General features: G+C 44.8%; 1 protein-coding gene across 3 annotated transcripts in view; it reads right to left on the minus strand.

The window, feature by feature from the left end:
- HACE1 (HECT domain and ankyrin repeat containing E3 ubiquitin protein ligase 1) overlaps nt 1–24,023 on the minus strand; it is a 279,223-nt gene that overhangs the window by 117,953 nt on the left and 137,247 nt on the right. For all 3 annotated transcript variants that reach the window (XM_030199163.1, XM_030199162.1, XM_030199161.1), the window contains exons 10-11: nt 17,094–17,200; nt 12,961–13,111 (exon numbers count right to left, since the gene is read on the minus strand). In XM_030199163.1, the coding sequence (XP_030055023.1) occupies nt 12,961–13,111; nt 17,094–17,200 (258 nt within the window). The remainder of the gene's footprint in view (nt 1–12,960; nt 13,112–17,093; nt 17,201–24,023) is intronic.

The raw sequence follows: 24,023 nt of genomic DNA on the forward strand, positions 1-24,023 counted from the left end.
TCTCGGTGCCTCCATCAGTTTCAGTAGACAAAGCCACAGTACTCACGGTGGAATCCAAGGACAAAGTGCTTGGCATTCACCTTGACTGTTTACTGACTTTCTCCTCCCACATTAATTATCTCTGGAAAACAACACTATTCAAAATGAGACAGCTCCGACTAATAAGGTCACAGTTCAACCAAACCGCGTTCTTTTTCCTGGTACAAATGCTTGTCTTGCCGCACATTGATTACTGCAACATTCTCTTCTTCGGCATCAAATCACAGCTCCTAAGGAAACTTCAAAAAGCTCAGAACGCTGCGGCAAAACTCATTTTCAAACTTAACAAACATGACAGTGTCTCCGCTTACCTTGCCAAACTTCACTGGCTCCCAGTCGCTGACAGAATTAGGTTCAAAGCTGCCTGTATCATCTCCCAGATCCTTCACGGCATTACATCCAACCTTCTGATTAGCATTTCGTCATTGCAGCTAGCCAACTCTAAGCGTCTGAGAAAACAACTATTTCTAACCTCTCAACCATTCAATGGCTTCAAACTCCATAAAACTTTCAACTCACTCTTCTATGTAGCTGGCGCCTCACTCTGGAACCTTCTTCCAACTGACATTAAAACAGACAACATCTACCTCACCTTTAGGAGGAAGCTGAGAACATTCCTCTTCCCTGAAACTCCTCATTGATCACCCTCGTCAACACCATCGACGTAGCCCCACGCTAACTTCTGAGCCCTTCCTTTCCCTACCTACTTAATCCAGTCCCACCGCTACCCCCTCACCCTTACTCCCTCCAACCCTAAAATCTATTTCTTGATGGGTTTTCCCACCTGTCTGTAAACTGCACTGAATCCTTCTGGGGATTTTAGCGGTCTAAAAGACCAATTTTGTATTGTATTGTATATTATACAGATGTTCAAATATTTGAAAGGTATTAATCCGCAAACAAACATTTTCCAGAGGCAGGAAGGCGGTAGAACTAGAGGACATGAATTGAGGTTGAAGGGGGGGCAGACTCAGGAAAAATATCAGGAAGCATTTTTTCATGGAGAGGGTGGTAGATATTTGGAATGCCATCCAGCAGGAAGTGGTGGAGATGAAAATGGTAATGGAATTCTAAAATGCTTGGCATAAACACAAAGGAATCCTGTTTAGAAGGAATGGATCCACAGAAGTTTAGCGGGATTGGGTGGCAACTGGTAATTGGGAAGCAAAGCCAGTACTGGGCAGACTTCTATGGTCTATGAGTTTATCTTGTTGGGAGGACTGGATCTGCACAGGTCTTTATCTGCCATCATCTACGATGTTACTATGTATATTACAGAGGCAGGAAGTCTCCCTCCTTGGCAACAACCAGTTTTGAAATTTTAGGAAAACAAATTTGAACTAGGGCTGCACTTCAATCATGGTTAATGCCACAATTAACATACACTTATTAGTTGCTATTAAACAAAATGAACCACAGCTAATAAAATTAATCGCCCCTCCCACCATCAGCAGTGTGGCCCAGCATCTCTCCCTCCCTTCCCCTCGAACCACCCCCACCCTGCCTGTGGTGCAGCATCTTCCCCTTTCTTTCAATCCTCCCTTCTTCCCAGGTCTTCTAGAGGGCAACAGCAGCACATCAGTACAGGTAAACTGTCTGCTAACTGCTCTGGAGATTTCCTTCTGACCTGTCCCACTCCCTCTAATGCAACTTCCTGTCTCTCAGGGGTGGGGCAGACCAAAGGGAAAGTTCCAGAGCAGGTGGCAGGCAGCCTACATGTATTGATGCACTGCCACTGCCCTCTAGAAGATATGTTTTAAGGTACACCCAGGAGGATGCAGGTAATCGAAGGGAGATATGCCAGACTGTGCATGGAGGGAGGCGGGAGGGAGACATACTGGACAATGGGAGGGAGGGAAGGAAGGATGGAGGGGAGGGAGGAAGAGAGATATTGGACCAGGATGGGGACAGAGAGGAGAGAGGGAACAATGCTGATCCTGGAGGTGGAGGGTAGGGAGACAGTGATGCTAGACAATGGAAGGGGGGAGGGAGTGAAGAGAGAGGGAGAGAGATATGGAGACCTGGGGGTGGGAGGGAGAGAAAGAAATGTTGGTCCTTTAATAGTGATTAACAATTTTAACTGAAATGCAGCCTTAATTTAAACCCCTGAATGCAAAATCAGACTTCAATATGGGATAAGTGAAAGTATACAGACTGATGATAAGGAGACTGCCGACTGATTTTCTGAGATCCTGTGCTTTTGGAAGTGACTTTCAGGAGCTCCAGAACGAGTATTACCCTAAGAGAGCATGAACTGAAAAACAGAAATAAAAAGAAGGGGGAGGGGCCCCATACCGCTCCTCTTCAATTAAACTACTGAGCAAATGATCTGAAACACATCCTCAATAGTACTGCCACCCTCACCCTGCAGGCCCTGCTCTCGGGCCATCCATTATTTCACAGCAGATCATTTTTCCTATTCGTACTCCACACAGCACGTCATCAGGTGCATAACGTGAGCGGGGTGATCCTTCTCTGTACAGGGATGAGTCAACTTGTCTCTTCCAACCACATGACTGCAATTAAGAGCAAGGGTTGAGAGGGAGCGATGCCACATTTCGCAATTTTCTTAAAAAGGATTATCAATCCATGCTGACTTCATTGCTGCCAAATATCAAATCATCTCTTCTGTGTTTTGTTTCGGGAATTTTATTTCTTCCCCCCCCCCCCCCCCCGATGGGAAAACAGTAGTGGCTCTTCAAAAATATTATTCACTTTCCAGTCATGTGAGCCCCCTGTGCAGTGAGAAAACAACAAGGAAAGCAAAAAATACAAATGAACCAGTATGACTCCAGATTGAGCACTGGCAGGCTGACAACTCTCCCTCAAAACATTTCATGGAACTTGGCGACTCAGCGACCCTCTAATGCAGATTTACGATGAGTGACAGGTCAGAAGGACCAAAAAGCAGAGGCAATCCCAAGGTTTTGCTAAAAAGGGAAACGGCTGCCGGATAAACAAGCTTAGCCTATAAAGACAATAACATCAAGTAGTCCCTACAGATACGTATCCTTGTACTTAGGAGGCCTCTGCACTTCAGAACTATTGCACTTTAGATTAGCTTGCAGCCTGGGATAACATTATTTTTAATCTAGTCTGTATAATCTACCATCTATACATACATTTCTTTTTGATCGGTCACTAACGGATCTCACAGTGTCTACATAATTCATTGTTATGTTGATCCCAGTAAAAACAGGAGATACTAGAATCCACACAGCATCAAAATATGTTACTCCAGTTTGCTACTGAAGTATCTATTTCTAGTCACTGCAGAGTGAAACTGGATTAGGACGCTTGGAGGCATATTTTCAAAGCACTTAGCCTCCCAAAGCCTCCCAAAGTGCTTTGAAAATAAGCCTGTTGGTCTGGTTCTTTCCTGAATGAACTGAACTTGTTACTGGGGCTCTGTACTGCATCTCACTGGTTTACGTCCTACATGTCGCTTTCATCAGATAACCCTCCCTTCCCACACCAAAGGGTCACCAGAAAGAACAGAGACCCTTGGAATGCCAGCTCAGTTCTTAGATCAGAAACAAATGGGGAAAGCAGGTAGAACATGGCTCAAGGAATTCTTTCCAACTCCTCTGTGTATACATATAATCTGTTTGGCGTGTATGTCTTTCTATTTTCTTGTATGTGGACTGGTAAGTCTGTGCTTGTTCAAATATATGCCGGGGGAAGCCAGTCGGTGAGCTGAGCATGCACAGAACAGTCAATCACTATGCGTGGCTGCTCTGCACATGCTACAGACGGCTCTCATACACGCAGACAAGCTGCATGTATGAAAGCAGTAGATGTAGCTAGCCCTTTTTTTTTTTTTGGATGGACAGACCTGTGTTGGGGCTCCCTGGCTGCCCGCTGCTGGGAAAAAGTGGGAAAAGCCTAGAATATGCTGGCTGCTGCTCTGGGCTCTGAGGAATCAGCATCAGGGTTGCCAGGTGGAAAATTTTTTTCCAGCCCGATCGAGCCCAAAAAACAGCCCAAAACCCGCCCAAACACAAACCCCGCCCCTGACACCCCCACCCCCGCGTCATCACACCCGCCCCCGCCGTCATCAACCCCGCCCCCGCCGTCACCGGCCCCGCCTTCCACGTCACCGGCCCCGCCTCCCCGTCATCGGCCCCGCCTCCCACGTCATCGGCCCCGCCTCCCCGTCATCGGCCCCGCCTCCCACGTCATCGGCCCCGCCTCCCACGTCACTAACCCCGCCCAAAACGTCATTAACCCCACCCAAAAACGTCACTAACCCCGCCCCCCCGCGGCCGAAAAAACCGCACTGAAGGCCAAAAACAGCCCAAAAAACCGCAACCCGCCGCGGGCAAAAATTTCCCGCGGCGGGTCACGGAAAACCGCCCAATTGGGCGGTAAAACCGCCCACCTGGCAACACTGATCAGCATCAGGGCTTGGTTCCACCCGCCAGCTGTTCCTGCTGCTTCCTTCTATTGGCCAACTGACATCCTGGAACACCCATCTCCCTGAAGATAGACTCTCATTGGCTGGCTGCTGTCTCAACTCCTCCCTGCAGTGCTTCCCAGATGACATCACTCTAAAGCTGTAAGCTGATTGGATCCGAACTTCCTGGTGTCCCCCTCCAGTAGTGAGTGGGCGGGACATCCCAGGCTGACACTAGCCAATTGGTTCAGCCCCTCTCTGTGGTGCTTCTAGCATGGGGGATACTGTTTCCTAGCACAGGCTGTTTGACTCTTGTCTTCCTTGCATTTTTGGTAAGTCACCATTACTTTTATGCTTTAAATTTACTGCTCCCCCCCTCCATTTCTTGCCAGTAAAATATCATTTGAAAAAAGAATCATGGCGTAGCTTTCATACACGGCTTTCATACACACAAAGAAGCTGCGTGTAAGCTGGTGTACTTTTTTTTTTGTGCTCCATCTTCCTGCCTTGTTTCTCCCCTTCTCCTACTTGCAATAAAGAAGAACCGGCAGGTCCAGACCTCCCGTTAAAATTTCCACGGTAAAAGTAGGGACTGCTTTTGTGCATGTGGTTGGAAACGGCTGTGCATTGCCTTGCTAGCAAATTTGTACAGTAATTAGCTCATTATAATAGCTTTGCATTCCGTTTTTGTTAGCTGCTACCGTGACAGGAAAATGGCTCAGAGAACCCTTTTGTGCATGGCTCGTTTTACTACTTGCACGCTAAACCGCCTAGAACTAGTTTACAAACCACGTTGCTGGCTCATTAGGTTTACTGCATCTGGCCCTGAGTGCTATGACCAGAGTCAAGCTTTCAATGAACATCAGTCACTGCAAAGCAGAATACATCTGAAGATGTTAGAGCCTTTACATATAGCACAAATGAACAAAATGGCCAGGAACCATTACATTATTGAACACTAGTAAAAAAAAAAAAAAAAGGCCTGTTTCTGGAGCCAATGAAATGGGCACTAGCAAGGCTTTCCTGTGGCCCCCCCCCCCCCCACCCGTCGTCGATGTGGGTGAATTGCTCCGCCTCTGCCCTCAACGTCATAACCTTTGACGCGAGGGCAGGGCCCCGGGGCTCTGATTTTCTTGGCTTCAGAGCTTCGAACTTACGAACCTTGGCTTCAGTGACGTCATCCGACAATAGAACGTTGAGGGTGAGTTTTATATATATAGATGAAACAACACTAGAATACCATGAGCTGTCTTTCTGGTCATATGTCCTTTTAATAGCACCAGGTTTTGGATGGGGTGAATCCTTTAACTGCACTAGGACTGGGCAGCTGGTGAAGATTTTATGAAACAAACAAAGCACCTCTAATTTCCCCCAAAAAACAAAACATAGAGCCAAAGTCCAGTGGCTGTGGCTTCAACTTTTCCAACAAGACACAAGCTGCGAAGACACAACCGGTCTCAAGAAATGTTTTTTCTTAAGTGCTTGTGAATGATGCCTCACTGACAGACCTAGAACCCAGGTCTGCTTTATCTACAGAGCACAAATATACACTCAAAGCCTCAGCAGAGGACAGGAAACAACACAGGTAGTAGTATGAAAAGGACGGATACAAATCAAGGTCAGGTATACACAAAAAGTAGCACATGTGAGTTTATCTTGTTGGGCAGACTGGATGGACCGTGCAGGTCTTTTTCTGCCGTCATCTACTACGGGACTCGATATACCGCTTTTCTACAGTTTTTGCAACCACATCCAACGGAGGGTTAAATGACTTTACCCAGAGTCACAAGGAGCTGCAGCGGGAATCGATCCCAGTTCCCCAGGACCAAAGTCCGCTGCATTAACCGCTAGTCTACTCCTCCACTCCACTCTAAGTTATGTATGTATGTATGGCAAGCTTCCCACCCTCCACCAAGCACCTACCACAAAGGCAGTAGCAATGCACGCTTCCCTCACAACTGCATAACGCAGAATTTATGTGAATTCCCCACCCGTGCAAAATTCTGCAGTACCCATGCGGACTTCAGAGCAGGCAGCAGTGGCAGCAGCCACAGTGCCCCAACCAGCTGGCCTTCCTCCCTCCTACAACTTAGTATGAGGAGCAGGTGCCCAGCTGCACATCAAACCACATCCTCCTCCTTCCTCTTCTGCCATTCTGGGCCCTACTGGTCCTTTGAGTCGCGTGGGCCTCTACAGCCACGCAGTTTAAAGGGCCAATCAGGCCGTATCAGAGGAGGACACAACTCAATGTGCCGTCATGCACCGCCTCCTCTTGCTGTATGATTGGGGAGGGTCGCTACAAGATAGGGGCACCATGGGGGAGGGGACTGAAGAATGCTGGGTTGGTGTTCCATGCTGGGGGGCAGGGCTGGAAAAAGCTGGAGGGAATGTTTATATGCCATGACGGGAGCACCTGAAAAAGCTGGAGGGGGTGTATACCATGTGGGGAGGGGATGTATGCCATGAGGAAGGGGGCTGGAGAAATTGGAAAGAATATGTCATGGAGGAGGGGTATATTCCATGGGGAGGCAGGGATGGAGTAAGTTGGAGGGAGTGTGAGCTGGGGCGAGGGGGTGGAGAGAGCTGGGGGGAAGGGGATGGAGAAAGTTGGAAGGAGGATGTACCATCAGGGAAGGGGTGTACCACAGGAATGAAGGATGATGTGTGCTATGGGGGTAGCTTTAGTAGACTGGAGGATATGGCATGGGGGTTGGGAGGAGAGCAAGCTGGAAGTGTGCCTCAGGGGAGAAGAAGAAGAAAGGAGATGTGAGGGGTATGTGACTGGACAGTGGGAGAAAATGGAGGAGTGATGGGGGAAATGTGCCTGACAAAACTCACAACTTCCCTACACTGTTTCCCTCCCCCCTCGCCACTCCTCCTGCCCCCATCAAAGTGTTTAATCTTCTCCTTAATAGTGCTCCTTCCTATTTAGCTGGAAGGCTCAAATACTGCTGGACCCTAGCTTATCCCAATTAAACGTATTCTCCAAAAGAAAAATAACCACAGCTGAACACAAACCTGCCACTGGCACCTTCACGCAAAAAAAATCAACTGATAAAGAGAAACAATGAACAAGAAGGAAAAATTATGTCTTACCTGATAATTTTCTTTCCTTTAGTCCAAACAGATCAGTCCAGTATTTATGGGTTATGTTCACCAACCAGGAGATGGAGACAGAGTACAAAAGTAGTTCCTTGTGATTTGTCCCCTTAAGGGTATCACTCCTCCATTGAACGTCAGTATTTCAAATGACAAAGCAATGGAGGACAACAGAGAGAACAGAGCATATATCATAGTGATAAAGCACTCAAACTGATTTATTATAATGAGGCATTATTCAGGACTAAGGACATGTAGAATCCCTTACTCTCTTGTCTTAAGTATGAGTTTTTGTAGATTCAAGAAGGGACTATGGGCATGTAGAGTCCCTCAAGCTCTTGTAAAGTGCAAGCTTAGTAGACACTGGAGACAGTCGACCGATGTACAGACAAAACAGCATAATTCATAGATCTGTATCTTCACAAGAGTAGGAGGTAGCATAATGAAACAACGCAGCAAGCAGTAGCTTTTGAAGTGTACTGAAGCAGAGCTCTATTCTAATGCCAAAGCAGCAACACACTCTTCCTTAACAGAAGGCACAATTGAGCACAGAAACAAAATGAATGAAAAGAAAGGGTAGCAAGAAATTTTATGGATGGGTTCCTGGACTGATCTGTTTGGACTAAAGGAAAGAAGATTCTTAACAAAGGCAAAATATTTTCTTCCTTGTCTCCAAAAGATCAGTCCAGGACTTCTAGGATGTAGCAAAGCAATTCACAGATAGGGTGGGAATATACAATTCCAGCCCAACAGGACCAATTCCAGATATAGGGAAGTCCAACACAGAAAGGAAGGATACTGCCAAAAATAGACTGTAAGCTGATACACAACTAGGCATAAATGTGAAAACACCGCACAGCAGTAGGAGCTGAAATAAAATAAGTAGCGACGACTGCCCCTAGGCAGAACTAGAGAGGCTAAAGCTGGCAGAACTGTCTGAGAGAAGTTCCTGAGAGAAGATCCAAAGTGAATGACCACCTAAAGCATAATGAGGTCATAAGGCAGAAGTAACCAGTTCAAAAAGCACAAGGACCAGGAGGAGGCCATCCTACCACTCCCAGTGACAAAAAGGTGAGCCACTGTTCAGAAACAAGAGAAAGGATGAGAACCACCTAAGTGAGCAAACACCCACAGAAGGTGATCTCTCCACAGGAGAAGCAAAGCCAAACACACAAACAGTGGATCCAAAAAAAGAGTCCTCTCACAGTTGGTGTCTTCCCAAACAAGGTCTTTATTCAAATCAATAAAAACAAGCCGACACGTAACGTGTTTCGGCCATAAAGGCCTGCGTCAGGGGTCTATTGATCTTTGATGCAAAATAACTTGTAAAGCAGTTGACTCACAGTCAAATGTCTGCTAACAGAGATATCTTGAGCAGCGCGCTGCTGCGACTAGTCCTGTCAAACACAAAGTGCCAGTTCGAAAAAACACCGAAATCAAATCAGGTCTTATATATTGCCAAACTCCCCTTTCCAGGGTTCAAGTAAGTCAATTATGATGGAAGACTCTTTTTAGATTGAGACAATTAAAATGATGATGATTATTATTATCAAGGAGATTTACTGTACCAAATGTTAATTTTGACACAGATTACTGTAATGTACTTTATCTTGGTTTAATTTATGTGTTAGGAAATTGCAATTAATACAGAATACCTCAGTCAGACTGGTCTTTAAACTTAGCAAGTTCAGTAGTATATCTTCTTATATTGCCAAACTTCACTGGCTTCTGATCCATGAACGAATTTTATTTAAAACATCTTGTCTACTTTTTCTGATTTTGAATGTTTGCACTCCTGAATTATTGATAAAAATTGCTTGTTTCTCTGGCCAAATTTTCAGTTCGTTTATATAGTCAATTGATACTTCGCCCTCCTTCCTTCCAAAATGTGCGTCTCTTTAAAGTTGCTAACACTATTTTTTCAGTTACGGGAGTATCCCTTTGGAATTCATTTCCTCTTTGTATCAGAATAGAAGAAAATTACTTACTGTTTCGGAAAAAGGTTAAAACTTTTTTGTTTGATCGATAATGAGATATAATCATGTTAGGAGCACTATGTTCCCGCCCGTAACCTCCGCTCACAGGACAAATCCCTCCTTTCAGTACCCTTCTCCACCACTGCCAACTCCAGGCTCCGCTCATTCTGCCTCGCCTCACCCTATGCCTGGAACAATCTTCCTCAACCCCTACGCCAAGCCCCCTCCCTACCCATCTTCAAATCTCTGCTTAAAACTCACCTCTTCAATGCTGCTTTCGGCACCTAACCTTTCGAGAAATATAGTATGCCCTATCAGATCGACTCTACACCTGTCTTTTAGACTGTACACTTGTCTTTAGATTGTACACCTGTCTTTTAGACTGTACACTTGTCTCTAGATTTACACCTGTCTTTTAGACTGTACACTTGTCTTTAGATTGTACACTTGTCTTTAGATTGTACACCTGTCTTTTAGACTGTACACTTGTCTCTAGATTTACACCTGTCTTTTAGATTGTACACTTGTCTTTAGATTGTACACCTGTCTTTTAGATTGTACACTTGTCTCTAGATTGTACACCTGTCTTTTAGACTGTACACTTGTCTTTAGATTGTACACCTGTCTTTTAGATTGTAAGCTTCTTGAGCAGGGACAGTCCTTCCAGGTTAAACTGTACAGTGCTGCGTAACCCTAGTAGCGCTTTAGAAATGTTAAGTAGTAGTAGTAGTATTTATTCTGTGAATTCATATTGTAAATCTGTGACAGATTGATTGTATTATTGTACACTGCATTGAACCCTACCAAGGAAATTAGTGGTCAGTAAGAGCTATATTGACATCAACATTCCCTGGGAGGAAAGGCTAAAGTGGTTAGGGCTCTTCAGCTTAGAGAAGAGACAGCTGAAGGGAGATATGACAGAGGTCTACAAAATACTGAGTGGAGTGGAACGGGTAGATGGGGGCATGCAATGAAGCTACTAAGTAGTACATTTAAAACAAACTGGAGAAAATATTTTTTTCACTCAATGTGTAATTCAACGTTGGAATTCATTGTCAGAGAATGCTGTAAAAGCAGTCAGCTTAGCAAGGTTTAAAAAATATTTGGGTAATTTCCTAAAAGAAAAGTCCATAAGCCATTATTAAGATGGAGTTGGGAAACTCTACCGTTTATTTCTAGGATAAGCAGCATAAAATCTGTTTTACTGTTCTGGGATCTTGCCAGGTACTTGTGACCTGGATTGGTCACTGCTGGAAACAGGATACTGAGCTTCATGGACCTTTATCTTCATAATACTTTCTATCCATTTACTATCATTATGTATTCTTTCATTTACTTTAAATATTTCATTGTATTTTACACTCTGTTGAGGTTTTAATTTGTTGTGAATATGTTCCTTTATAGACTCCTGATGCAGGCATTATAGCCAAAACATAGTTCTGTGTTGAGTTCTTTCAGTACTTTTATGGAATAAATGTGTTTTTCAATTCTTCATCGTTCACGTGGTCCTTTCTGGAAGTGTCCTCTTGACTACACTACTCCGCCCTTAAAGAACTTACTTTCCGTAGTGTTCCACATTCCTCCACTTTCGTGGGTACATTCTGCAAACTACTGTAAATGCCATGCATGTGACCTGTAGCTGAGTGACATGCAGGGGCGTAGCCAGACAACAGATTTTGGGTGGGCCTAAGCAAGAAGTGGGTGGGCACCAAGTGTTCTCCCCCCCCCTCCCCCACTACGACCAGAAAAATATCTCAGCTGGCGGGGAAACGCTTCTTTCCACCTTGGCAGTCTGCAGCAGGCATGCACTGAAAACTGAGCACGTGCCGGTATCGTGGAGAGTAGCGTTTTCATTACCATCAGGGGGAGTCTTCTGCTGGCAAAGCTTGGGATCCCTACCAGCTCCCGCTAAACAGGTGCTACTGTTGGGTGGGCCTGAGCCCTAAGTGGGTATGCCCTGGCCCACCCAGGCCTACCTGTGGCTACGCCACTGAATAGCATTCTTACAAAGTGAAGCTAATCAGTAAAAATGGGTACAAAGATAAAGGAGCCCCTCAGCTGAGAGTTCCCTGTGGCAAGATCGTGTCTGCCCTATCACTGAGACAGCTGCTCTGAAGCCTAGAATTTGTTTTTTCCAATTAGCAAACAGATGTACAGATTAAGGGGCCCTTTTACTAAGCCGCGTAAGCGTCTACGTGCACCCAACGCGCAGCAAAATGAAGTTACCGCCTGACTACCGCGTGGCTCTTGCGGTAATTTCATTTTTGGCGTGCGTCCGATACACGCATCTGAAAAATATTTTTTTATTTTCGGGCGCGCATAGGTCATTACCGCCCCGATTCTTTACCGCTAGGTCAATGGCTGGCAGTAAAGTCTCAGACCCAAAATGGGCGCGCGGCAATTTTCATTTTGCCGCACATCCATTTTCGGAAAAAAAAGGCATTTTTTGTAGGTGTGCTGAAAAATAATTCTGCACACACCCAAAACACGCGTCTACCTCAGGCCATTTTTCAGCACACCTGAGCTGTAGCAAACACTGAGGACCATAATAAAAGCAAGAAAAACAAAACTTAACGGTTCAAAGAGGTTTAGCTGAATGAAAAAGAAAACAACTAATTTGCCCCTCAAAGCAAAGCCAGACATCCTCCAAGGTACACACAAAAGGAGGAAAACACATTGCAAAAAAAAAAAACAGTGAGCTAACAGAACCTGTAGCATGCTTCATACTCACAGCTGTTGCCCCATCAAGACATGTTAGCAAGCAGGGATATTGAGAGGCTACTGAAGCACAGCTGCGCCACATTATTATATGCTGATAACTGCAACAAAGCATTCTCCCTGCTGTGTGACAAGTGTCATTGCTCTGTTTCAAAGCCTTATGCAAAGAAATGCAGGGAAAGCCAGGGGAGGGGTGGGGGGAGAGAGGGGTACAGGAGCTCAGAACCACTGAACTGTACCACAGCTCCAGGCATAAAAGCCACTAAAATCCATCAGCAGAATGAAGCCCAGATCTTTAAGGTACCCCCAGCTCAACTGAATTTCAGTTTTGAAACTGGTTCAGGAGCTTCTCCATGAAATCCAGAAAGAGCACAGTTAGTGCTTGGAGACAGAGAAATACTCAAGTTCCATGGTGGCGTGATACCCTTAAGGGAAGAAATCACAAAGAACTACTTTTGTTCTCTGGCTCCATCTGCTGGTCGGTGGACATAACCCATAAGTCCTGGACTGATCTGTTGGACGAAAAGGAAATAGTCATTCTTCTATCAAAGAAAAAACTTAAACAAAAGGAAAGAAGAGAGCTGCTATCAAAGACCTGAAGAGGCAGTCAGAGGTGGGCTTCACCTTCACGTAACCCAATGTTACCAGAACTGAGTGTGTGTTCAGAAGGATTTGGATTACTGGTGTGTGATTCATCTCTAGCTTCCTAAAAACATCATATGCTCTCCTCACCTTGAATGCCTGACTTCGGGGTGTCTTGTTCCCGTTGTATCCCATGTCATTTCCATTCGTGGGTGAGGATGGGCCGAGGCGGAACACGTGGCAAAACATGCGGACGATCCTGAGCAGACTCTTCATTTGAGCTTCGTAACTGCTCGACAAGCTTGGGTACAAGAGAGAGGGAAAATAATGTTAATTATACAGGGCATCCAGTGCATGGCTCAGGTGGTAATTTAGGAACCATTTGACAAATTAGCACAATGGTGTTTAGCAAAACGCTGATTGCTACCTGCTGAATATTGGGCTCTCAAAGAATGAGTAAACAGGAAAATTCAATGCTACGGCCACATCCAGGCATCAGCACTGAATTTCCGGGTTTGTGGTGCTGGCTAACATATAGCTGGTTAAGTGTGGTATTCATGATCTGTTCTGCTATTTAAAGAAACTATTCTTCCATCAACATGCTAATTAAAAAAAAAACAACAACAACAATATTGTCATCATTTTCATAGTCTTACCGACCTCATCCTGTCTGGCAGTGCCATATTCTGGGCAGCCTGATCAGGCCCCTTTGTCGTGCGGCTAACTTGTCAAGGGTTATATATTGTGGGCAGGCCATTTTGACAGTGGCTGTTATGCCAGGGACTATTACGTCGGGAGCTTTTTTTTTTTTGTTTGGAGCTTTTATGTCGGGGCTAATTTGACCAGGTACCTATCCCGTTTGTCATGAAATACCATTCAGCTTCAGATAAACTACGTACAGTGATTAAAACTCTTTTTTTTTTCCTGTTTTGTAAGTACTTAAATGCTTGGAAGATGTGGAGATACTGTTCTCCTTTCAACAGAATTTTAACTTGAGTGACCGGTTGAGCAATAATGTTGTTTGGCCAGAGAAGGATGATGTACCGATTTCTTTATTATTACATTTGTACCCCCGCGCTTTCCCACTTAAAGCAGGTTCAATGCGGCTTACATAGTAATAGGGATTACAAAGTATTGATAGAGAAAATACAAGTAAGTATAGCAGAATAATAAAAGAGATAGGTAGGTAGAGATGGTCAAGGGTGAAGGGAGTAGGAGAGGTATGAGCAAGGGTAGGTGAGCCTTGGATGACTTCCCGGGGCCATAAAAAATGCGATCGCTGTTCAGTATGCACAATTATGTTAGAAGGTTCATGTTTTTAACATATAAAGTCTGGGAAGAAGTGTGCAATGAAACATTCTACTACTTGTGAGTCTACAGGAGTTGTCAATGTAATTCATTGCCATTGTGGACTGATTTATATAGGTCAGGCATCAAGAAGTCTTAAAGTGTGCCTTATTTAGGGTTACCATATGTCCGGATTTACCCAGACATGTCCTCTTTTTGAGGACATGTCCGGGCGTCCGGACGGGTTTTGCCAGTCCGCCCGTTTGTCCGGATTTCTGGACAAACGGGCGGGCCTATCCTAGCTTCCACTTCCCTTACTTACTATCTACTGTCCTGGTGGTCTAGTGACCTCTTCGGGCCTGGAGCGCTGCCCTTGCCCTGCATGCTGTTGCTGTGACGGTCTCGGGATTCAAAATGGCCACTGAGAGTTTAAGTCTCGCGAGGCCGCTTCAACTCTCTGAGGCCATTTTGAATCCCAAGACCGTCACAGCAACAGCATGCAGAGCAAGGACAGAGCTCCGGGCAGGAAAGAGGGGGCTCTTTCCTGCCCCGAAGAGGTCACTAGACCACCAGGGCAGTAGATAGTAAGTAAGGGGAGGGGAGGTAACGGGGGGGGGGGCGCAGGGGAGGGGACAGGGGTAGGGGTGAGGATGCAAAAGGGGTGGGGAATTCTGCTCAGAAGGAATGGATCCTAAGGAGCTTAGACGAGATTGGGTGGCAAAGCCGGTGGCAGGAGACGGAGATGGTGCTGGGCAGACTTATACGGTCTGTGCCAGAGCCGGTGGTGGGAGGCGGGACTAGTGGTTTGGAGGCGGGGATAGTGCTGGGCAGACTTATACGGTCTGTGCCCGGAAAAGGACCGGTACAAATCAAGGTAAGGTATACACAAAAAGTAGCACATGTGAGTTTATCTTGTTGGGCAGACTGGATGGACCGCGCAGGTCTTTTTCTGCCGTCATCTACTATGTTACTATCCACCTTATAATTGAAAGACAAAAACGCCTAGATTTCGACCAAATCGGGAGATAGACGTTTATCTCACAAAAAACGAATAAATCGGTATAATGGAAAGCCGATTTTGGACGTTTTCAACTGCACTCCATCGCGGAAGCGTACAAAGTTGACGGGGGCATGTCGGAGGCGTGGTGAAGGTGGAACTGGGGCGTGGTTATCGGCCGAGGAGAGATGGGCGCCTTTCGCCGATAATGGAAAAAAAGTATGCGTTTGTAGCTAGAATTTAGGGCACTTTTCCTTGACCCTGTTTTTTCACGAATAAGGCCCCAAAAAGTGCCCTAAATGACCAGATTACCACCAGAGGGAATCGGGGATGACCTCCCCTGACTCCCCCAGTGGTCACTAACCCCCTCCCACCCACAAAAAATGATGTTTCACAACTTTTTATTTTCACCCTCACATGTCATACCCCACCTCCCTGGCAGCAGTATGCAGGTCCCTGGAGCAGTTGTTAGGGGGTGCAGTGGACTTCAGGCAGGTGGACCCAGGCCCATCCCCCCCCCCCTACCTGTTACAATTGTGCTGCTTAATGCTTAGTCGTCCAACCCCCCCCCCCAAACCCACTGTACCCACATGTAGGTGCCCCCCTTCACCCCTTAGGGCTATAGTAATGGTGTAGACTTGTGGGCAGTGGGTTTTGAGGGGGATTTGGGGGGCTCAACACCCAAGGGAAGGGTGCTATGCACCTGGGAGCTCTTTTACCTTTTTTTTGTTATTGTAAAAGTGCCCCCTAGGGTGCCCGGTTGGTGTCCTGGCATGTGAGGGGGACCAGTGCACTACAACTCCTGGCCCCTCCCACGAACAAATGCCTTGGATTTATTCGTTTTTGAGCTGGGCGCTTTCATTTTCCATTATCACTGAAAAACAAAAACACCCAGCTCACAAATTGTCGAATAAAACATGGACGTCTATTTTTTTTCGAAAATACGGTTCAGTCCGCCCCTTCACGGACCCGTTCTCGGAGATAAACGCCCATGGAGATAGACATTTTTTCATTCAATTATGCCCCTCTATGCTACTATGTTACTATGTGTGGGTGGGGCAGGGTGGGGCGGGACATGTGTCCTCTTTTTGAAAAGAGAAAATATGGTAACCCTAGCCTTATTGAACACTGTTCATCTTTACATTTGGGCAAATTAGAAGCTCTGCTTGTGGCTCACTGTTAACAATTTGATTTAAAATGCTGTACGGTATTTGAACACTTGCATCGCTCAAGTCGCAAAGGAGATTTAAGAAGACATTTCAGACAACGGGAGCAAACTTTTTTTGATAAGAGTGGAATCACATGGCTTAATATTAGGATTGAATGGTCCGCCTTTTTTAAAGGATTGCCCTGTGTGCTTCCATGTCTGATTGGTTGTTTTTGTAGGAGGAGCTTTGTGCTGGTCCTTTATGCAAAGATTGGTGTCTAGTGTTCCTCAGTCGTCATTTTGGAGTATTGCTGTGGCCTCACAACAGGATTTTCCCTGAAGTAGCTAGGATAAATAAGGTTTCCCTGTCGGGATATTTTTCGACTGGCTACGCCTATTGGAAGTGAGGAAGTCTGGTAATATTGAGAAATTGTGTAAGCGACACGTTGGAGAGCTAAGTGACATTTATGCTTTGGTGATCTAGGTTTGGAGTTATGTTATCGACTAATGCCAGATTATGCAAATGTCTGATTTGAACTTGTTTGCTCACCCTGATTGTGACAGGGACCCATAACAAGGACCCTGCTGAGAAGGCAACTGAATTGGTAAGGCAGGCCCTCCAGAGCCCACCTGGGTTGAGGACCCATCCTGTTGAAAGGAGAATTCTCCATCTGTAAGAGTGCTGTGGCTTCCTGATAGAACACTGAGTGGACTCCTATTTGTGGATGGAGGACCCTCTCTACCGGTTACAATGTGCAGCTGCAGATCACCCCAAGCTTACTGCGGTCTATGAGCATCTCAGAATGCTCATGAAAAGGGGGAAAGAGGAAAGGTGTGCTTTATAAAACATACCTGAGCAGCTTGTGGCCATTTGTGGTAGCCACTTCAGCAAGGCTCGTCAGGATCTTCAAGTACTGGCTCTCACTTTGCTGAGACAAATGTTCTAGGACTTGCCGCAACTGAAGAATTAAAATAAATACAACATTATGCATGACAGAGCATTCATATAAAAAAAAAAAAAACTTTCTGGTATTGATATTCAGCCAGTGGCACTCTCCGTTTTGCTGACCACTGCTGGCATTATGCCTAGAAATTCAATGCCGGGCTTCAGCACTGAATTTCCAGGTTTGCAGAGCCAGTTAAGTGCAATATTCAGCACTTAACCAGCTATGGGGCACTGCATACAGATAGGACTGCTTTTATGTGGTCCTTTTTATGTAGTGACCTTGGCCGTTGAAGTGCTGAATATCGGCACTTAACTGGCCAAAGTGCTGACTCCACCTCCGGAGGAGTGGCCTAGTGGTTAGGATGGTGGACTTTGGTCCTGGGGAACTGAGGAACTGAGTTTGATTCCCACTTCAGGCACAGGCAGCTCCTTGTGACTCTGGGCAAGTCACTTCACCCTCCATTGCCCCATGTAAGCCGCATTGAGCCTGCCATGAGTGGGAAAGTGCAGGGTACAAATGGAACAAAATAAAATAGATACTATTGGAGATTCTACATGGAATGTTGCTACTATTGGACATTCTAATGGAATGTTGCTACTATTGGAGATTCTACATGGAATGTTGCTACTATATGACATTCTACATGGAATGTTGCTACTATATGACATTCTACATGGAATGTTGCTCTTCCACCAGCAACATTCCATGTAGAAGGCTGCGCAGGCTTCTGTTTCTGTGAGTCTGACGTCCTGCACGTACGTGCAGGACGTCAGACTCACAGAAGCAGAAGCCTGCGCGGCCACATTGGTGATCTGCAAGGGCCGACTTCTCCAATAGTAACAACAGTGGAGGAGTGGCCTAGTGGTTAGGGTGGTAGACTTTGGTCCTGGGGAACTGAGTTCGATTCCCACTTCAGGCACAGGCAGCTCCTTGTGACTCTGGGCAAGTCACTTAACCCTCCATTGCCCCAGGTAAGCCGCATTGAGCCTGCAATGAGTGGGAAAGCGCGGGGTACAAATGTAACAAAAAATAAACACCCCCAAATAGCCGGCATTGAGTTCAGTGCCAATCAATCATTTTTAGCAACATTAACCACTGAAAATGATCAATGAGCCCCAAACAAGTGATTTAACCAGTCAGGAGCCATTTCTGACTGGTTAAATCACTTTGAATTTATTTATTTATTTAACACATTTATACCCCACATTTTCCCACCAATACTAGGCTCAATGTGGCTTACAAGACCGTAGGACAAACTACAGTTCAGTTAAATAACATAAAAATGTAATTAAAAAATAGTAAATGTATAGATATCGTAAAGAACAGTGATAATAAGAGTGAATAATAAAGGCAAGGGTCCATGGAATTTGCTGTAACAGGAGGAGGTAAATTAAGTTGAGTCATGAAGGTAAGCCGTCTTAAACAGGGTGGTCTTCAGTAATTTCCTGAAATTTAGGTGGTTCCGAGTTAATTTTAAGATTTTAGGTAGTGCATTCCATAACTGTGTTCCTACGAAGGAGAAGCTGGATGCGTAGGTAGACTTGTATTTGAGGCCGTTACAGTCTGGATAGTGTAAATTTAGGTAGGATTGGGAAGGACTGGAACAGTTTCTGGGTGGGAGGTCAATTAGATTAAGCATGTATCCAGGAATGTCTCCATATATAATCCTGTGAATCAAGGTGCCAACCTTGAAGGCAATGCGTTCCTTAATGGGGAGCCAGTGTAGACTTTCTCGATAGGGTTTGGCAGATTCGAATTTAGATTTACCAAAAATCAGTCTCGCCGCTGTGTTCTGGGCGGTCTGAAGTCTCTTGATACCGCACACACTACTTTTTAATATTTCATCAAATTCACCATATCATTACACACCAAAAACACATACAAAAAAAAAAGGTTCATTTCATAAATCCAGAGAAGTCCAGCTCACAAAGAGGATGATGTTACAACTGGGCACCTGGGCAGGGAAGTTACTTATGTTGTCATTTCAATTCTATGTTGATGACATTCAGTTGATGGTGCCAGTAGATGATCAGAATCAATTACCTCATGCTTTGAATGAAATATGGGTGAAACTAATCAATGGTTAGTTTCAAATAAACTGAAGTTGTTGAAAACGGAAGTTCACTTTCTTCCTTACATCTTTCACAGAGATGCAGCTATGATTTTTTCTTCAGGCCTATAATTTACCAGTCTGTAAATGAAAAGGTCATTGGTACTGTCTTCTTTAAGTTGAGGTTCTTGAGGTAGGTACGATATACCTTATTTCCTATTGGTTTTAGATCAGTACTATAAAGCAGTACTACTACGCCATCTCAACTTTTGAAATACACTCTATTTTCTGCTAGTAAAATTATCTACACACATTACAGGTTGTTCAGAATTCAGCCGCTAGAAAAGTTCATTGCCTGTAGACTATGGAAACATCGTTCTCCTATCTTGAAGTCTCTCCACTGGCTGCTCATTGTCTAACAGTCTTCAAGTCTTTGCTTAAAGCCCACCTCTTCAATGCTGCGTTCGGCACCTAACCCTTACCGTTCAGTGAATCCAGACTGCCCCAATTTGACTGCCCCTATCGGACCGACCGTTCACTTGTCTATTAGATTGTAAGCTCTTTGAGCAGGGACTGTCTCTCTTTGTTAAATTGTACAGCGCTGCGTAACCCTAGTAGCGCTCTAGAAATGTTAAGTAGTAGTAGTAGTAACAGATTAAATTCAAAATTTGTTTACTGATTTTTAAATCACTGAGAACCCCTTTCTCATCACCTGAGAACCTAGTTGATCTGGTTTGAGATTATAGGGCTCATTTTCGAAACAGAAAAAAATTTTTTTTTTAAAGTGGCATAAAGCGGCATTTGGATGTTTTGCTTACCAAACCATTCAAATCACATTTTGCTATGTACTTCATCTGCAGTGCATTCAAATCACAAGGAGGCGGGATTTGGGAGTTCCTAAGACTTGGACATTTTACGGCCATAATGGAACAAAACAGAAAAGTCCAGACTACAATGTAGGCATTTTGGTCTAGACCTGTTTTTATCATGACTAAGTCAGAAAAAGGTGCCCCACATGAACAAATGACCACTGGAGGGATTAATGCATGACCCCATCTTCCTCCCTCAGTAGTCACTGACCCCCTCCCACCTCCCCCAAAGATGTGAAAGAAATAGTACATACTAGGCTCTATGTCAGCATCAGATGTTATGGCCAGATCTATTAAGGCAGCAAGCAGGTCCCTGGAGTAGCCTAGTGGTCAGTGCAATGGACTGTAGTGAAGGGGCCTCAGGCCCATATCCCACTCTAACTGTTACACTTGTGATGGAATGTGTGAGCCCTCCAAAACCCACAAAAAACCCCACTGTACCCACATAAAGCTGACACCTGCAGCCGTAAGGGCTATTGTAGTGGTGAATAGTTGGGTAAAGTAGGTGTTTGGTGGATTTGCAGGGCTCACCATACAATAAAAGAGGGTAACAGTGAGGTGTGTACCTGGGACTTTTTATGTGAAGTCCACTGCAGCGCTCCCTAGAGTGCTCCACTACAGTGCTGGGATGTCTGTTTGGCTTCTCCTACATACAAAAGGCTTGATTTTGTGCATTTTTCACTTAGACTGTTTTTTGGTTTTGTTTTGTTTTTTCCGAAAATGGTACAAAAAGATAGATGCACTGAGCACAAAATCATCTAAGAATTGGGCATAAAACAAAAAAATAGACATTTTGTTGGTTCAAAAAAGGTCATGTTTGCTACTCGATTTTTGGATGTTTTGCAGAAAATGTCCAAGTTGGATTTAGACGTCATATCAAAATACCCCTCCACATGCATGTTGTGCTCAATAGTATCTAATTCTTTTATTGTTTCATCCCTGAAAGTTGCAGAACTGACTTCAGCTCGTGCCACAGAGTTTTCCATGGCTGGTCCTCAGCTTTGGAATTTATATCCCAATTGCAGAATGTTACCAAATTTCACCAAAGTTATGTGATTGCCAACCATGAGGAAATGCACGACTTGCTTTAAATATCAGCCTCTTTGTTCTTTTGTATCTACAAAGGTTTGGTTTGTATATAGTGACACTTAGCATTTTGAAAATAAAGCTTCTAAAATCTTCAAATTTAGTATTTTTGAGATAAGGAGAACACATCACTCTTCAGTGAAATTTGGTAACATTCTGCAATTGGGATATTTTGACAGTTTTGCTGTATTCCACAACCAGAAACATGATTCTAAGTTCACCAAGTCCCTCCTCCCTCCGGCGCCTGATTAATACATATGTCCCCCTCCTCTCTTCCTCTCGAATTCGCCTCGCTCATTACCCCTGGTTTTCCCCAAAGCTCCGCCTCCTGCTGCATTATCTTTGTCATGCTGAAAAAAAGTGCCGCTCCTCAACACTACCACAAACACTTTTCTGAATTTCGCCTAGTGGTCCAACGCACCAAACATGAGTACCTCACTAAACTAATTACAACTGTCACAAACCATCCTCAATCCGCCTTTCGTATCCTTGAGGAATTGGCTCCAGCCCACACTGTTCCCCCAACATACAATGCCACCACTCTTCCTGAGTGGTGTAGAACAAGTAGAAGTGCATCGTCTTTGCTTAAAACCCACCTCTTCATTGCTGCGTTCGGCACCTAACTCTTACCGTTCAGTAAATCCAGACTGCCCCAATTTGACTGCCCCTATCGGACTGACCGTTCACTTGTCTTCTAGATTGTAAGCTCTTTGAGCAGGGACTGTCTCTCTATATAAATTGTATAGCACTGCGTAACCCTAGTCGCGCTTTAGAAATGTTAAATAGTAGTAGTAGTAGTAAGTAGAAGTGCATCGATTTTTACTCTTTCAAAAAGTACAAAGACTAGAGGACACTCAAGGAAGTTACATGGAAACACTTAAAACACATAGGAAGAAATATTTTTTCACTCAACAAATATTTAAGCTCTGGAACTATTTGCTGGAGGATGTAGTAACAATGGTTAGTGTATCTAGGTTTTAAAAAGGTTTGGACAAGTTCCTGGCGGAAAAGTCAATAGCCTGCTATTAAGACAGACATGGGGAAGCCACTGCTTGATCTGGGATTGGTAGCATAGAATGTTGCTACTATTTGGGTTTCTGCCAGGTACTTGTGACCTGGACTGGCCACTGTTGGAAACAGGATACTGGGTTAGATGGACCATTGGTCTTACCCAGTATGGCTATTCTTATGTTCTTGCAGATCTTGTTGATGCTTGGTGTGCTAAAATCTCCTCCCTCAAGAAATCCCTTATCCTCCCCTTTCCACTACCTCCATAGCTGCTTTACCTACTCCTGCCCCTTCACCCTCATCTCCTCTCTCCCCGCCCACCCTTTCTGCAACTTGGTCCTCCTTCAACCTGCCCTCTGAGTCTTCTCTACTACAGGCTGTGCATTCTCTCAACCTTTCTTCCTCCACTCTTGATCCCTGGCCCATGCATCTTGTTAACCACCTTTTCTCCTCACTTTCACCTCTTCTCCTTCTTCATGCCAGCAATACCCGTCTTCTCCCTCTGCTATGGAAGCTCAACCTTGTTCGACCCCATCTGAAGAAGCCTTTTTTTTTTAACTATCCCTAGCCTGATTTCTGCCCTATCTCCAACCTCCCCTTCTTCTCAAAGATTCTAGAAAAAATTATTTTTTTCCAACTAGAAACTTACCTTGAGAGCACCAATGTCCTGCACTCTTTTTTTCAATCAGGATTTCACCACCACCACAGTACTGAAACCCTTCGTTTAGCTTTTCATGACACTATCCATTCAGCCCATTATCAGCATCACTCGGTTATTGTTGTCTTTCTCGACATTTCCTCCGCCTTCGATATAATCACTCCCTGCATCTTTCTCGTCTTCACTCCCTAGGTATCTGCGGCACAGTGCTAGCCTGGTTCACCAATTATCTCAGAGATCGTACCTTCCAGCTATTCCACTACACTTCCCTTTCTTCCATCTATCCTGTTCACTCAGGGATACCACAAAGACTGATCCTGGCACCAACCCTGTTCAATGTTTTTCTTTCACCCCTCCTCACGCTGATGACATTCAGGTCCTCTGCAGAGTCACTGACCCCTCCACTTCTCTTTCCATCCTCAACAATTGTCTCCATCAGGTCTCCTCTTGGTTTAAGAACAACTGGAACATCCTCACTCCATTTCCTTCAATTAAGAACCGTCCCTCTCCCCTTCTCTGACTTGGTCAAAATTTTGGCATCATTTTTGATTCTAAGTTGACTTTTAAGCCCCAAACTGATTCTGTTACCCATTCCGCCTTCTTTGCCCTTCACCCTTCTCCTTGACCAATCCCTAATCCAAGTTCTGCTCCTCTCCACTGTCATCTCTCACTATAATTCCGTCTACGCCAGTCTTCTCCTCTACTCCATTAAACGTCTCCAACTTATCCAGTTGACAGCTGTCTAACTTCTACACTTTGCTCATCGCTTTGACCACATCACTCCTCTCCCTCCTTTCAGAGAACTGGCTTCTCATTTCAGCCTAGGTGTTCAAAATCCTCTGCCTTGTTTTCAAAGCATGCCTCCCCTTGGACCCTGCATACCTTAACTGTTCTAATCCCCTTATACTCCAACACTTCCCTTCATTCTTCTACTACCAATCTTCACACAGTTCCCTCTCTCTCTGCATTTCGTATGACCATGTCCCACGTAACCTCCTTCGGTTTCCTTGGTTCTACTCTCTGGAATACATTTCTCTCACAAATCCATCTGGAACTTTCAAAGTCACTGCTCAAAACCCACTTGTTCTCCGACGCTTATGGATTAACCTGCTCCTGTCTCCCCCACCCCCTTTCCCTGATGACACTGTCTTTTTTTGTTGTTTT

The sequence above is a fragment of the Microcaecilia unicolor genome, chromosome 3, assembly GCF_901765095.1.
Source record: "Microcaecilia unicolor chromosome 3, aMicUni1.1, whole genome shotgun sequence".
Taxonomy (NCBI): Eukaryota; Metazoa; Chordata; class Amphibia; order Gymnophiona; family Siphonopidae; genus Microcaecilia; species Microcaecilia unicolor.